This window comes from Oncorhynchus nerka, linkage group LG4 (assembly GCF_034236695.1).
Source record: "Oncorhynchus nerka isolate Pitt River linkage group LG4, Oner_Uvic_2.0, whole genome shotgun sequence".
Taxonomy (NCBI): Eukaryota; Metazoa; Chordata; class Actinopteri; order Salmoniformes; family Salmonidae; genus Oncorhynchus; species Oncorhynchus nerka.
In genome coordinates, this window is record NC_088399.1 from 57929730 (window position 1) to 57944952 (window position 15223).

Below are 15223 nucleotides of genomic sequence, written 5' to 3' on the forward strand. Positions count from 1 at the left end.
TTTGTAAATCCAATTATGTTTTCTAGCAAATGTTTATAATTGCATTTCAAAATTAAACCGATTTCAAATACATTTCCAATCATAGAATACAGAATACAGTTATATGCTGTATATACAATACCATTTATATATAAATATATTGATTATATTATTTAGCAGTTATAATCAGTGTAATAGAATGTTAAGAACATGTGAAGAAGGTATGTTTGGAGTTGTATTAATTTTGTCTTTTTTTTCTCAAAATTAGATGGCCAATGCCCAACAGGAACAAATTAAAAAGGAAAAGATCGTTCTTGAGCAGACTTTCCTGACAGAAAAACAATTGTTGTTGAAAAAAGAAAAGCTCATTGAAGAAGAGAAAAATAAGCTTGAGAAACAGTTTGAGGATGAGGTTAAGAAGGCCAAAGATCTCAAAGATGAGCAGGATCGTCAAAGGAAGCAGATGGAACAGGAGAAGAAGAAACTCCACGCTACAATGGATGCCGCTGTTAAAAAGCAGAAGGATGCTGAGGACGAGATGAGCAACAAGCAGAAAGAGATGCAGGATCTTGAAAAGAAAAGGCTTGAACAAGAGAAATTGTTGGGTGAGGAGAATGAAAAGCTACGAGAGAAGCTGCAGCAACTTTCTACATTAAAAACATCAGCAAAATCCCACACTAAAGAAATGGAGATGCAAACGGATGAGGTCCCTGAAGATCAGCTGATTGCAATGACAATGGTGGGAACAACAAAGAAAGTATTGGATGGGTCTGCAGTAGTTGATGGTGAGAAGAAAAACGAAGAATTACCCTTTTCTTTCGATGGGATTAGGGAGAAGGTTCCTGCCAGCAGGCTCCATGACATTGGTATACTGAACAAGAAGGACTTTGATAAGCTGAAAAAAGGCAAAACCACAGTGAAAGACCTGAGCAAGACTGAGAAAGTGAAAACATGTCTCAAAGGCAAGAATAGTGTTGGCGGAGTCTTGACTGCAGCCAAGCAAAAAATGAGTGTGTATCAGGCCATGAAAGAGAATAAACTTTCTCCTGGCGCTGCCACAATGCTTCTCGAAGCTCAGGCAGCATCTGGGTTCATCATCGATCCAGTGAAAAACAGAATGCTCACTGTGGATGAAGCTGTAAAGGAGGAATTAATAGGTCCAGAACTCCATAACAAAATGCTTTCTGCAGAAAAAGCAGCTACTGGTTACAAAGATCCTTACACTGGAGACAAAATCTCACTCTTTGAGGCCATGAAAAAAGGTCTGATTGAACAAGACCAGGCCGTTAGACTTCTGGATGCTCAGATTGCAACTGGTGGAATAATTGACCCTGTCAATAGTCACCGTGTGCCTCTCCAGACAGCCTATAAGCAGGGCCAATTGGATGCTGAGATGAGCAAAACTCTATCAAACCCTACTGATGACTCAAAGTTATTCATTGACCCAAGCTCTCAGGAGAGCCTCACTTATCAGCAACTATTGGAGAAATGCACCCCAGATGCAGAGACAGGCCTACTTATGTTACCAATCACAGAGAAAGCTACACAAAGTTACAAGACCTACACAACTGAAGAAACTAAAGAGATACTCACTAAAGCGAATATCTCTGTACCATTTGGAAGATTCCAAGGAAAGACTGTGACCATTTGGGAAATCATTAACTCAGAGTATTTCACAGAGGCACAGAGGAAGGATCTGATTCGCCAGTACAAGACCGGAAAAATTACTGTGGAAAAAATTATCAAAATTGTAATTAGCGTTGTGGAAGACAAAGAGAAGAGGAATGAAATTGTGTTTGACGGTCTGAGGATTCCTGTCACTGCAGCTGAACTTCTAGAATCTAAGATCCTCAATAAAGACCTGTTCAACAAATTGCATAATGGTAAAACAACTGTCAAAGAAATCTCTGAGATGGAGCCTGTTAAGAAAGCCTTAAGGGGTACACATAGCATTGCTGGAGTGATCATTGAGTCAACAAATGAGAAAATACCATTCTATCAAGCTGTAAAGGAACAGATGCTCTCTCCCGAGACTGCATTGACTCTTCTTGAAGCTCAAGCTGGGACTGGATTTGTAATTGACCCTGTCAAAAATCAGAAGCTCACTGTGGATGAGGCTGTTAAATCAGGTCTTGTTGGCCCAGAGATGCATGAAATACTTATGTCTGCAGAGAGAGCTGTTAATGGGTACAAAGATCCCTACACTGGAAAGAATCTATCCCTATTTGAGGCAATGTTGAAAGACCTCATTAAGAAAGACCAGGGTATCCGTCTGCTAGAGGCTCAGCTTGCAACTGGAGGTATAATTGATCCAGTTAAAAGTTATCACATCCCACATGATGTTGCCTGCAAACGTGGATATTTTAACGATGAAACAAACAAGACCTTGAGCAGCAACACTGATGAAACTAAAGTTTTCTTTGATCCTAACATGTGGGAGAATGCATCTTATGTACAGCTCATGAAAAAATGTGTCACTGACAAAGAGACTGGTTTTCCATTTCTTCCGCTCTCAGAGAAAGCAATTCAAAAGTCAAAAGAGGGACATTGTAAGTCAAAAGAGGAACATCAATACACTGAGGTCCAGATCAAAGATGCCCTGAACCAGGCAACTATGGATCTGCCGTATGGACCTTTCAAAGGAAGGAAAGTCACTATTTGGGAGATCATAAACTCTGAATATATTACAGAGGAACAAAGAATCGAGTTGATTCGACAGTACAGAACTGGAACTGTGACTATTGAAAGAATGATTACAATCATTGTCACAATGGTTGATGAAAAGGAGGCTAAGAAACAGGAAAAGGAACAGGCCAGCTTTGAAGGGCTTAGGTCATCTGTCACTGCCAGCTCATTGTTTGAATCCAAAATAATTGATAAAGCTACATATGATCTACTCCAACAGGGTAAAAAGAAACCCAAAGAAATCAGTGACATTGACTCAGTCAGAAAGTACTTGCAAGGAACAGATGGACAGATTGTAGGCATCTATATGGGCGAATCAAAGGAAAAGGTTAGCATTTATCAAGCAATGAAGAAGAACATATTGAGACAAAATACAGGTCTTTCGTTGCTCATGGCACAAGCAGCAACCGGTTTCATTATCGATCCTGTCAAAAACCAGAGGTACACTGTGGATGATGCTGTGAAAGCAGGAGTTGTTGGTCCTGAGGTTCACGAGAAACTTCTGTCAGCAGAGAAAGCAGTGACTGGCTACAGAGATCCATACACGGGCAACACGATTTCCCTCTTCCAAGCCATGAAGAAGGAGCTTGTGCTACGAGAACATGCTATTCCCCTGTTGGAAGCTCAGGTGGCCACAGGAGGGATTATTGATCCAGTCAGCAGCCACTGTGTTCCAAATGATGTGGCCTTCCAACGTGGCTATTTCAATAAGCAAATGGCTAATAACTTCACTGACCCCTCAGGGGATATCAAAGCTTTCATTGATCCCAACAATAATGAAAGTTCCACCTACAAACAACTGCAAGAGAAATGCATAAGAGATGCAGATACCGGTCTGTGCTTCCTGCCGTTATCAAAGGCTGAAGCTCAAAGTCCTGTGGAAAAGTCATACGTATACACTGAAGAAATGGCACAGACAGACTTGACTAACACTCAAGTGGATATCCCTCATCAGAGCTATGCAGGGAAGGTAATGACCCTATGGGATGTCATGGGGTCAAACCTTCTCCCGGAGGAGGAAAAGCTAAGGCTCCTGGAGCAGTATCGCCTCGGGCAAATCACAAAGGAGAGAATGATCATCATCGTCATTGAAATCATTGAACAAAGGGAGATCCTGAAAGGAGAGCAGAGCATGTCCTGTGATGTGATCAGACGAAGAGTCACTATTGAGGAGCTCTATAGTTCTCGCATTATCGACCTTCAAACATACAATCTGTTGAAGCAAGAGAAGAAAACTATCCGGGAGGTCATGGAAATGCCATCTGTAAAGCAGTATTTGTTTGGCACAGGCAGTATTGCTGGAATCCTCTCAGACTCCCCCTCTAAGGTTAGTATTTACCAGGCCATGAAGAGAGGTCTCATTAAGTCTGATTTTGCTATCAGTCTCCTGGAGGCCCAAGCGGCAACAGGATTCATCATTGACCCTGTGAAAGAAGAATTGCTAACAGTTGACGAAGCTGTGCGCAAAGGGCTAGTCGGCCCTGAAATCCATGACAAACTTCTCTCTGCCGAGAGGGCAGTCACTGGCTACAAGGATCCTTACAGTGGAAAAGTAATCTCTCTCTTCCAAGCGATGAAAAAAGACCTTGTTCCTGAGGACTATGCCCTGAGGCTCCTTGAAGCCCAGGCTTCCACTGGGGGACTTATGGATCCAGAATACTACTTTCACCTTCCCACAGATGTTGCCATGCAACGCGGATACATCAATAAGGAAACGCATGACAGAATCACTGATCCAAACAGTGATGTACAAGGTTATGTTGATCCAACCACAGAGGAGAGACAGACCTACGCCCAGCTGCTGAAGAGATGCAAAGCTGATAAAGAGAGTGGTCTGCGATTACTTTCACTGGCCGACAGAAGGCTGCTTTTCAAGGGTCTCAGAAAGCAAATCACCTTAGATGAGCTGCTTCGTTCACAGATTATTGACCAAAAGACATACAATGATCTCACTGAAGGCCTTATCTCAGTAGAGGAGGTCAGCAGAGAAGTGAAGAAGTACCTTGAGGGTACAAGCTGCATTGCCGGAGTATATGTAGAATCCAGCAAAGACCGTCTGTCCATCTACCAAGCAATGAAAAAGAACATGATAAGACCCGGGACAGCCTTTGAACTTCTTGAGGCTCAAGCAGCAACAGGATATATAATTGACCCAATAAAGAACCTGAAGCTGAATGTTGGTGAAGCTGTTAAAATGGGAGTTGTTGGTCCAGAGTTCAAAGACAAGCTCATCTCTGCTGAGCGTGCCGTTACAGGCTACAGGGATCCGTACTCTGGCAAGATCATCTCTCTATTCCAGGCCATGAAAAAGGGTCTCATTCTGAAAGACCACGGCATTCGCCTATTGGAAGCCCAAATTGCCACTGGTGGGATCATTGACCCAGAAGAGAGTCACCGCTTGCCAGTCGAGATGGCCTACACACGTGGCCTGTTTGATGAGGAGATGAATGGCATTCTTACAGACCCATCTGATGACACTAAAGGCTTCTTTGACCCTAACACTGAGGAGAACCTCACTTACCTGCAACTGATGGAGCGATGTATGATTGACCCGGAAACTGGACTAGCACTTTTGCTGTTGAAAGAAAAGAAACGTGAGAGGAAGACATCCTCTAAATCGTCTGTGCGTAAACGCAGGGTAGTCATTGTTGACCCAGAGACAGGCAAAGAGATGTCTGTATATGAGGCATATCGCAAAGGACTTATAGATCAACAGACCTACATGGAGCTTGCAGAGCAAGAGTGTGAGTGGGAGGAGATTACTATAACCTCATCTGATGGTGTTGTGAAGTCCATGATCATTGATAGGAGGTCTGGCCGACAGTATGACATTGATGATGCAATCACAAAGGGCCTCATTGACCAGTCTGCTCTGGATCAATACCGTGCTGGAACTCTGTCCATCACAGAGTTTGCAGACATGTTGTCCGGAAACATAACTGGCACCAGATCCAGGTCATCCTCTTTCGGGTCCACATCATCTTACTCCAGTAGCCCAGCTCCCTCTATCAAACCCCCAGCAACAATATGGAATGACCCAACAGAAGAAACCGTGCCTGTGGCTGGAATACTGGATACTGACACATTGGAAAAGGTGTCTGTCACAGAAGCCATGCACAGAAATCTTGTGGACAATATCACAGGTCAAAGATTGCTGGAGGCTCAGGCTTGCGTTGGTGGCATCATTGATCCAAACACTGGAGAGAAGTTCTCAGTTTCAGATGCAATGAACATGGGACTTGTGGATAAGATCATGGTTGACCGAATCAACCTGGCACAGAAGGCCTTCAATGGATTTGAGGATCCCAGAACCAAAAAAAAAATGTCTGCTGCACAAGCATTAAAAAAAGGGTGGTTGTACTATGAGGCGGGTCAGAGATTCCTGGAAGTACAATATCTAACTGGTGGTTTGATCGAACCAGAGGTCACTGGCAGAGTTCCACTAGACGTTGCAGTCAACAAGGGCACCTTAGATGCACGTACTGCACAAAAGCTACGAGATGTCAGTGGATACTCCAAATATCTCACCTGTCCAAAAACAAAGCTTAAGATCTCATACAAGGATGCCATGGATAGAAGCATGATTGAGGAGGGTTCTGGTCTGCGTCTGTTGGAAGCCTCTTCTCAATCAAGTAAAGGCCTTTACAGTCCCTACAGTGTTAGCGGTTCTGGGTCAGCATCCGGTTCCCGGCCCGACTCAAGAACTGGCTCCAGGTCAGGCTCCAGACGAGGGAGCTTTGATGCCACAGGCTCTGGTTTCTCCACTAACTTTTCCCCCTCCTCCTTCAGCTCGACGAGCTATGGGCGCAGATATAATGCAGGATTACAAAGCGGACTTAGCATGGATGAGCTAGCACAGGCCCTGACATCATCAGCAATGGGCAGGAACTGCAGTTCTGAAGAGAGAATATTCACCACAATACAACCCAATTACTCACCAGTTGCCTAATTCTTATTAGAAAAATAGACTACCTTTATTCTGCTCTGCATGTCGTTATTATGGGGCTTTTCTGCAGTATATTATACATCTTTTTGCTGGCTTTACATTTTGTCCATAGTTTATTCAGTTAAATCTTTTTGAAGTACATTTTTGGTTGCTCTCTTTTGTTTTGTGTAGTCTGGCAATGTTGCCATTATTTATATGCTTACATACAGAAGAGCTGTATTTTTAGCAACTACAATTATATTGATAATAACGTTTTCAGTGTTAGACATATTGACATATTTTTTTCATTTTTAAGCCAGCTTGTTATTAGTTCTAATTCATTATACTTCTATAGTTACATTTTCAGACATTTGAGTAAAAATTTAATTTTGATTTTTATATATTTCTGTTAAATTCCATCAAAGAAAGAACAATATCTATTATAAAGTATACCTTTTTATGGCAAAAACAAATTACATGTAAAAGCTGTTAAACGGATGTCTGTCATTACAAATATATAGAAAGGAAAGCATCCAATCTGCAGAGTAGAATAAGGAGTCACAGGACAATTACTTATTATAACACTGGAAGAAATGCTTAAACAAAAATCAAGCTTCAAGATCTTTTCTCATCTCGGCTACAGTGCCGCTAATACTTTGCTAATGTTTGGATTCTACCTATCCCCTTCTTGTAATATACAATGGACTACCAATCAGTTAAAACTATGCAGTCTTTAATACAGTCAAGCACCTTATGGAGAGAGCATTCCAAGGATGGCAATCCCAACATAATATAACCTGGACAAACTCACTTGAAGTGAAAGAATGCCCCAAATCACAAATCACAATAACTTCTCAGCAGAACCATGGCTTCTCTGGAGACTTTTGAAAGGTGAGTCTCTAAATCCTTTCTTTGATTTTTTTTTTTTTTTGCTAGACGTGAATCTTAAATAAATGCTGTATCTTCAAGTATTTTTTTCTTAATTTTGTTGAAATCTAAGTTTTGTCTGTATTTGACTCCCTTAGCCATCTCCACTCCTCCTCTGTGTGCTGATGCTTTGATGTCTTCCAATATCCTGAAAACCTCAAGTCAAAAAGAAGATCACCGGCAATGTTCAAGACTGCACCGACATACATGTCCATCATTTGTTTTATTTGTTTTTTATTTTTCAGCCATTTATTTAAAAAAAATAAAGGATGATGTTGTTAACTGAGCAAAATAGAATGAATCACTGCTTTGACCGTCTTCAACTTTGACCCTCTGCCTGCTCACCTCCACCTGATCTCAGTAACAGTCTTTAACCACCTCCACACAAACCACAACCTTGCGTCTAACTTTGACCCTCTGCCTGCTCACCTCCACCTGATCTCAGTAACAGTCTTTAACCACCTCCACACAAACCACAACCTTGCGTCTAACTTTGACCCTCTGCCTGCTCACCTCCACCTGATCTCAGTAACAGTCTTTAACCACCTCCACACAAACCACAATTGCTGTATTGAAATGTTTTTGTAAGTGCCTGCATATTCAATGCATCAAAGGGTTGCGTCGATTACAAGGTGCGAATTGTACTGTAAATTGAGTGATTCACAACTGGAGAAAAAAACGGACACAGTTCCCATAGTTCAAATTATATATTATCATTATTATCAGGTATTTCCCAAGTTCATGACACAATTTATGCATCATACAGTATTCATACCGCATCAAAACCCTTTTATTTCTATATAATACAACTAAGAACATTTGTACAGGGCTAATATTTAAATAAATGTTTAGAGCTAAAAATAATTATAACATTTGAAATGTACTGACAAGCTATGTACTGTACACTGTATTATACACTGAATGTACAAAACATTATGCACACCTTCCTAATATTGAGTTGCATCCCATTTTGCCCTCAGAACAGCCTCATTTCGTCGGGGCATGGACTACAAGGTGTTGAAAGCGTTCCACAGTGATGCTGGCCCATGTTGACTCTTAATGCTTCCCACAGTTGTGTCAAGTCAGCTGGATGTCTTTTGGGTGGTGGACCATTCTTGATACACATGGGAAACTGTTGAGCGTGAAAAACCCAGCAGGGTTGCAGTTCTTGACACACTCAAACTGGTGCACCTGGCACCTGCTACCATACCACGTTCAAAAACAGGTACATCTTTTGTCTTGCCCATTCACTCTCTGAATGGCACACAAAATCCATGTCTCAATTGTCTTTAACCTGTCTCCTCCCCTTCATCTACACAGATTTAAGTGGATTTAACAGGTGACATCAATAAGGGATCGTAGCTTTCACCTGTCACCTGGTCAGTTTATCATGGAAAGAGTAATGTTCCTAATGTTTTGTACAGTCAGTGTAAATTTGAAAAATATCTTTAAGCTTAATCACTTGTTGCCTCCTAAACCAGTGTTCATATTTTCCACCACAATTGTTTGTTTTATTGTTCCTTAAAAGTGCTTTCCTTTGTAAAAAAAATCTAAATTTCCATAATATTGTCATACATATTTTATTATTGCTTTGCATGTTTGATCCCCCTTTAAATGACATTCAGCTTATCTTATGAAGGCTTCATAAAGCCTTCATAAGCACTACATAAATGTGTTAAAGTATCTAGCACCGTATGTCATGCTTTGTAAATGGTTCATAAATGTGTCATAATCACCCATGTCAAATGTGACATAACCCTCTATGTGGAATATGATAGCAACATGTGCTTTATAAAGGGAGACATGTTGGGTCAAGGGATTGGAATACGCTCTAAAGTGAAGTCATGTTAGTCACATTACACCTAATCTCATTCCCAGACACATCCGCCCAAATATGCGGAAGGTCTGCTTGACCAACACATTAAACTTGGCCTTCATTAGTTAGGGTTAGGTTTAAAATCTTATTTTAAGAAGATCAATTGTGGAAATGGGCAGGGTTTAGCAATAATTATGACTTTTTAACTGTGTTAACTAGTGATGATGACAAGTACTTTATTCTGTAATGTCACTCCTATAGAATTCTGTGGTCACTCCACTAAGGCCAGCTTTGAATGGTTGATATCACAGGCTTAAATGTGTGGTGTGTTCAATAGTCTAGGGACGACATTACACCAAGAAACACTGACCTTTATGAAAGCCCCCAACCTAAAAAATGAAAATGGCTGTCTTCTGGCGCCAAGTTACATGTTCCTCAGTACACGCACACACAGAAACAAGCCATACCGTGCGTTGTTGGGCCCATCAGGTCTTTGCAAGTCCATCAGCCCATTTAAATACCTCTTACATCCTACAGTAACCTTTGGATCATGATAGAACCTTCAGAATTCAGTCGAACGTTAATAACCTATTTATTGACACTGTAGTGTCCTGTAATACTTGCATAGTCCTGTAAAGATGTATTTTGCATGACGCTGTACTCAAGTCAGACCCCTTTGGTGATTTATAACACATACATAAATGCCTTGTATCATATGAAGCTGTACTGACTATAAAGTCAGACACCTATGGTCATTCATAACAGACCCATAAAAGCTTAATGATGTAAACACATATGTATTAACACTTAAGAAATGATCACTAAAAGCTAAAACAAATAAACATTAAAGACGAATACATTAAGTTTCAAAAAGTCCAGCAAAGCAATTATATTGAACATTACACAGGACTGTGAATACTGTAGCCTGTCCCTGAGCTAGTGGATTGATGGTTCTTGCCTCTCTGCCTGCTGGAGGTACTGCATGTTGGTTCCAACCTTAAAAGTAACAACAAAGAAAGTTAGCATGTCTGTTTTTCTGTGCAGCGCCAGAAACTCCATTTGATTCGTATTATTCTATTATTTAATGTACAAATGTGATGACATGACAATGAGACATGTCTGTATCTAAGGGGATTTTTATTTAGCTGAGCCTGCTAGCTAGGAACATTTTGGCTAGCTAGCAATTGCTGTGAAGTTACCGAAATTATTTGAAATAACGACTGAGGTAGCTACAGTATGGAATTTAACTCAACTCTAGTCAATTTAAATTACAAGGAATAAAGGTTAACTTGTTTATCACTGTCCAGTGGCACCACAATTGGGCATTTTGATTTGCGAACTCATCACATGATCAGCATCTTGTCGGTAACGCTAAAAAACTATTTCCGGGTCACGGAATTGAGGAATTCTTCCAAATAAAAGTACGTCATGTATTGAATTCATAGTATAAAAGTGTCAATAATCTGTATTCATGATATATGAAAAATAGTTGTCTAAACATTAACAATGATTCATATATGTTCATATATAAGTGACATTTGTATTACATTTGGAATGCGAATCACTGTACAGTGTACAGTGAGTGTTGCTGGCCTTTTACTCCACCCAATCCATTGATGGTCATAATGCTAATCACTGCACATAATCATCACATGTGCGATTGTTCCGTAACAAAAAGCCCTCTAACCAAACAACAATGCAGGGCATGAGCACTGAATTCAAGGGCAACTACACTCAAAATATATGTTTCATAGATTTTTCACATACCTCAAAAGTCATCCCCTGATGCGGCTTAAGCTTTGTAGTGAAGACAGAAAATCAAATGTTGTAGTTTTTCAATTAAAAACGTCAAAGAAAAACGAGGGAGAACCTGAAACAATTGGGGAAATCTGAAAGCTGGAAAAACAAAACTGAGAACATTTTATTTGGGAAAAGAAAACATAAGTAGGCAAAAAATCTAAATGGATTTTAAAATGCCTCGCCAACGTGTTTTGCTGTGCGTGACTGCACAGAGTGTGTCAACCTGCAGCACAGTATTTTGGGGAAAGTTGAGGTCTGGTCCAATATTGACTATGCACACAAGAGGGAAAGATGTTGTACCATCCTAGAAATGTTTTAAAATAATATCAAATTTAGCAGACGCTTTTATCAAAAGTGACTCACAGTCATGCGTGAATATATTTTTATGTATGAGTGTTTTCAGGAACCCACTCTCCTGGCATTGCAATGCTCTACCAAGATGCATGACAGGGTTATAAATGCTTTGTGAACCTTCAATTTAATATGATTTATAAAGCCTTTATTAAGCTGTGCTTATGCCATCATTTATAAAGTACAGGTTTATGTCATATTTGACATTGTGGGTTATGTCACATGTGAGATTGGTGGTTATGTCACACAGTTATGCCACATTTATGAACCCTTTATAAAGCATGACATATGCTTGTAGATGATTTGTAACACATATATGTAGTGTTTATGAAGCCTTTATAAGCTGCACGTCATTTAAAGCAGGACATTTAACTTGGTTGAAAATATAAATAGTTGTATCCATTTGAGAATACATTTTTGGTTGTGAAGCCTTTTAAAAATGTTTGAAGGATTTACTTTAAAGTTGGGTTTTCAAGCATGCTTACAATGGCGTTTTGAAAGGGTGACATTGTACTTTAATGTAACACCTAACAGAATGTAAATAAACTTATGAGGCATCAACACAAAAGTCCATGCAATGTCTTGAGTAATTAAATGTTTTTCCTGATGCAAATATGTACGCATGTAGATAATTACACTCAAACAATATCACATTTCAGGGAAGACCCAGATGGAGACATGTCGAAGTAACAAAAGTTTATTACTAGAACAGGGGGCAGGAAAAACGACAGGTCAAGAGCAGGCAGAGGTCAGTAATCCAGATCAGAGTCCATAAAGTACAGAATGGCAGGCAGTCTCAGGGTCAGGGCAGGCTGAGGATCAATAATCCAGATCAGAGTCCATAAAGTACAGAATGGCAGGCAGTCTCAGGGTCAGGGCAGGCTGAGGATCAATAATCCAGTGTGGTGGGGCAAGGTACAGGACAGCAGGAAGGATCAGGGCAGGCTGAGGATCAATAATCCAGTGTGGTGGGGCAAGGTACAGGACAGCAGGAAGGATCAGGGCAGGCTGAGGATCAATAATCCAGTGTGGTGGGGCAAGGTACAGGACAGGAGGAAGGATCAGGGCAGGCTGAGGATCAATAATCCAGTGTGGTGGGGCAAGGTACAGGACAGGAGGAAGGATCAATAATCCAGTGTGGTGGGGCAAGGTACAGGACAGCAGGAAGGATCAGGGCAGGCTGAGAATCAATAATCTAGTGTGGTGGGGCAAGGTACAGGACAGGAGGAAGGATCAGGGCAGGCTGAGGATCAATAATCCAGTGTGGTGGGGCAAGGTACAGGACAGTAGGAAGGATCAGGGCAGGCTGAGGATCAATAATCCAGTGTGGTGGGGCAAGGTGCAGGAAGGATCAGGGCAGGCTGAGGATCAATAATCCAGTGTGGTGGGGCAAGGTACAGGACAGCAGGAAGGATCAGGGCAGGCTGAGGATCAATAATTCAGTGTGGTGGGGCAGGGTACAGGACAGCAGGAAGGATCAGGGCAGGCTGAGGATCAATAATCCAGTGTGGTGGGGCAGGGTACAGGACAGCAGGAAGGATCAGGGCAGGCTGAGGATCAATAATCCAGTGTGGTGGGGCAAGGTACAGGACAGGAGGAAGGATCAGGGCAGGTTGAGGATCAATAATCCATAGTGGATTAAACAAGGTACAGGACGGCCGGAAGGATCAGGGCAGGCAGAATAGTCAAAACCAGGAAAACTAGAAAAAGACAGGAGCAAGAGGGAAAACGCTGGTAAGCTTGACGAACAAAACGAACTGGGTGAAAAGCTTTAAGTTCCTCGCCGTGCACATCACTGACAACCTGAAATGGTCCCTTCAAACAGACAACGTGGTGAAGAACCTCAAGACGCTGAAGAAATTTGGCTTGGCCCCGAAGACCCTCACCAACTTCTACAGATGCACCATTGAGAGCATCCTGTCGGGGTGTATCCTCGCCTGGTACGGCAATTGCACCATCCACAACCACAGGGCTCTCCAGACTGTGTTGCGGTCTGCACAACGCATCACCGGGGGCACACTGTCTGCCTTCCAGGACATCTACAGCACCCGATGTCAGAGGAAGGCCAAAAAGATCATCAAGAACAACAACCACCCGAGCCATGGCCTGTTCACCCCGCTACCATCTAGAAGGCGGAGACAGTACAGGTGCATCAAAGCAGGGACCGAGAACCTGCAAACGGCTTCTATCAGCAGGCCATCAGACTGCCTAAATAGATATCTCCCCTGACGTGGTGATGTTTTCAACACGGACTCCTTTTGTTGTACAGTATTCCATATAAGGAATCCAGACCTTATGAAAGTTGCACAGTTTACCCTTAATGTTGTAAAAAATTAAATATAGTAATACATAACTTGACATTTCTTCCATCCATTGTTGGTGGATAACCAACCTTCCAATTAATGTCACTCTATTTCTTAGCCGTTATAAATGCTAGGTTACACAGTTTCTTCTGATAACGGTCTCCGGTATCAACATTTCCACGCAAACAAAAACAGGGAGAAGGGAGGAATCTGCATATTGAGATGATAAAAGAACATAGTCTTTGCCAGGATTCAGCCAGCCTTCACAAGACCAGAACATGTGCAAATATGTCCCCTTTTTGTGTTTTACACCTCCAGCAGAAGAATACAATTTCTGAGTGAATGATATTCAGTTTAACTGGCATATAGTATGTTCTATGGATGGTTTTAAACTGCAGTAATTTATGTCTGAGATGATATGAACATGATTGGGCATTCTAACATCTGTATCCATTCATCATCATCAATAGTGTCTCCCAGGTCTTCTTCACATTTTTGTTTTACATGTTTTGTGTCATCGGGAAAAGCCTCTATCAACCCTTGATACATTTTGGAGAAGCAACTTTAAAGGTTGTCAGACTGCCTTCAAATAGTTTCAGTCTTTGCTTGTCTAGTGCTTGCTTCAACAGAGAGAATAAAGTGTTGTATCGGCAAAAGTTCACCGTCACAGACTGGTCTTCCCTGGCTGCCTGACCCTGATGAGACCTCTGTTACCAACTGATCCTGCTCAGATGATGCATGACAAATACTTACCTTGGTGTACAGTTGAAGTCAGAAGTTTATATACACTTCGGTTGGAGTCACTAAAACTCGTTTTCAACCATACCACAAATCTCCACAAGTCTGGTTCATCCTTGGGAGCAATTTCCAAATGCCTGAAGGTACCATGTTCGTCTGTACAAACAATAGTAGAATTGCAAGTCTCAACATATTCTATGTCAACTGGCCTAAGAGAGAACGTTATGTAGCTAAGTGATTATGTCAGAGAATCTAAGTGAATCTAATCTTAATAATTTCTCACACATGCATGCTCTTTCACACACCAGAGTGATGTTGTCTCAGCAGTTGATTCAATGCATAAAACAGTGTTAAAACATTTAAAAAATGAAGAACAGTTAACGAATGGATTTGCATACATTGCTTTCATGGTGATTGGTTATGGTATAAATAACTGTGATCACACAATTCCATTTAGTTGATTGTTGATGTAGGATCAGGCTGGGTAGACTTTTATTTATTTACTTAATTTTTTTAACTAGGCAAGTCAGCTAAGAACAATTTCTTATTTTCAATGATGGCCTAGGAACAGTGGGTTAACTGCCTGTTCAGGGGTAGAACAACAGATTTGTACCTTGTCAGCTCGGGGGTTTGAACTTGAAACCTTCCGGTTACTAGTCCAACACTCTAACCAAGAGGCTACCCTGTCGCCCATCATCA

At 41.3% G+C, this 15223-nt stretch overlaps 1 protein-coding gene across 1 annotated transcript in view; it reads left to right on the forward strand.

Moving 5' to 3' along the window:
- The window catches only part of LOC115128763 (plectin-like), a 74298-nt gene extending 62244 nt beyond the window's left edge, over positions 1–12054 (forward strand). The window contains exons 33-34 of the mRNA XM_065017673.1: positions 248–7480; positions 7615–12054. Coding sequence (XP_064873745.1) covers positions 248–6613 — 6366 coding nt within the window. The 3' untranslated portion in view covers positions 6614–7480; positions 7615–12054. The remainder of the gene's footprint in view (positions 1–247; positions 7481–7614) is intronic.
- Positions 12055–15223: the final 3169 nt, after the last annotated feature.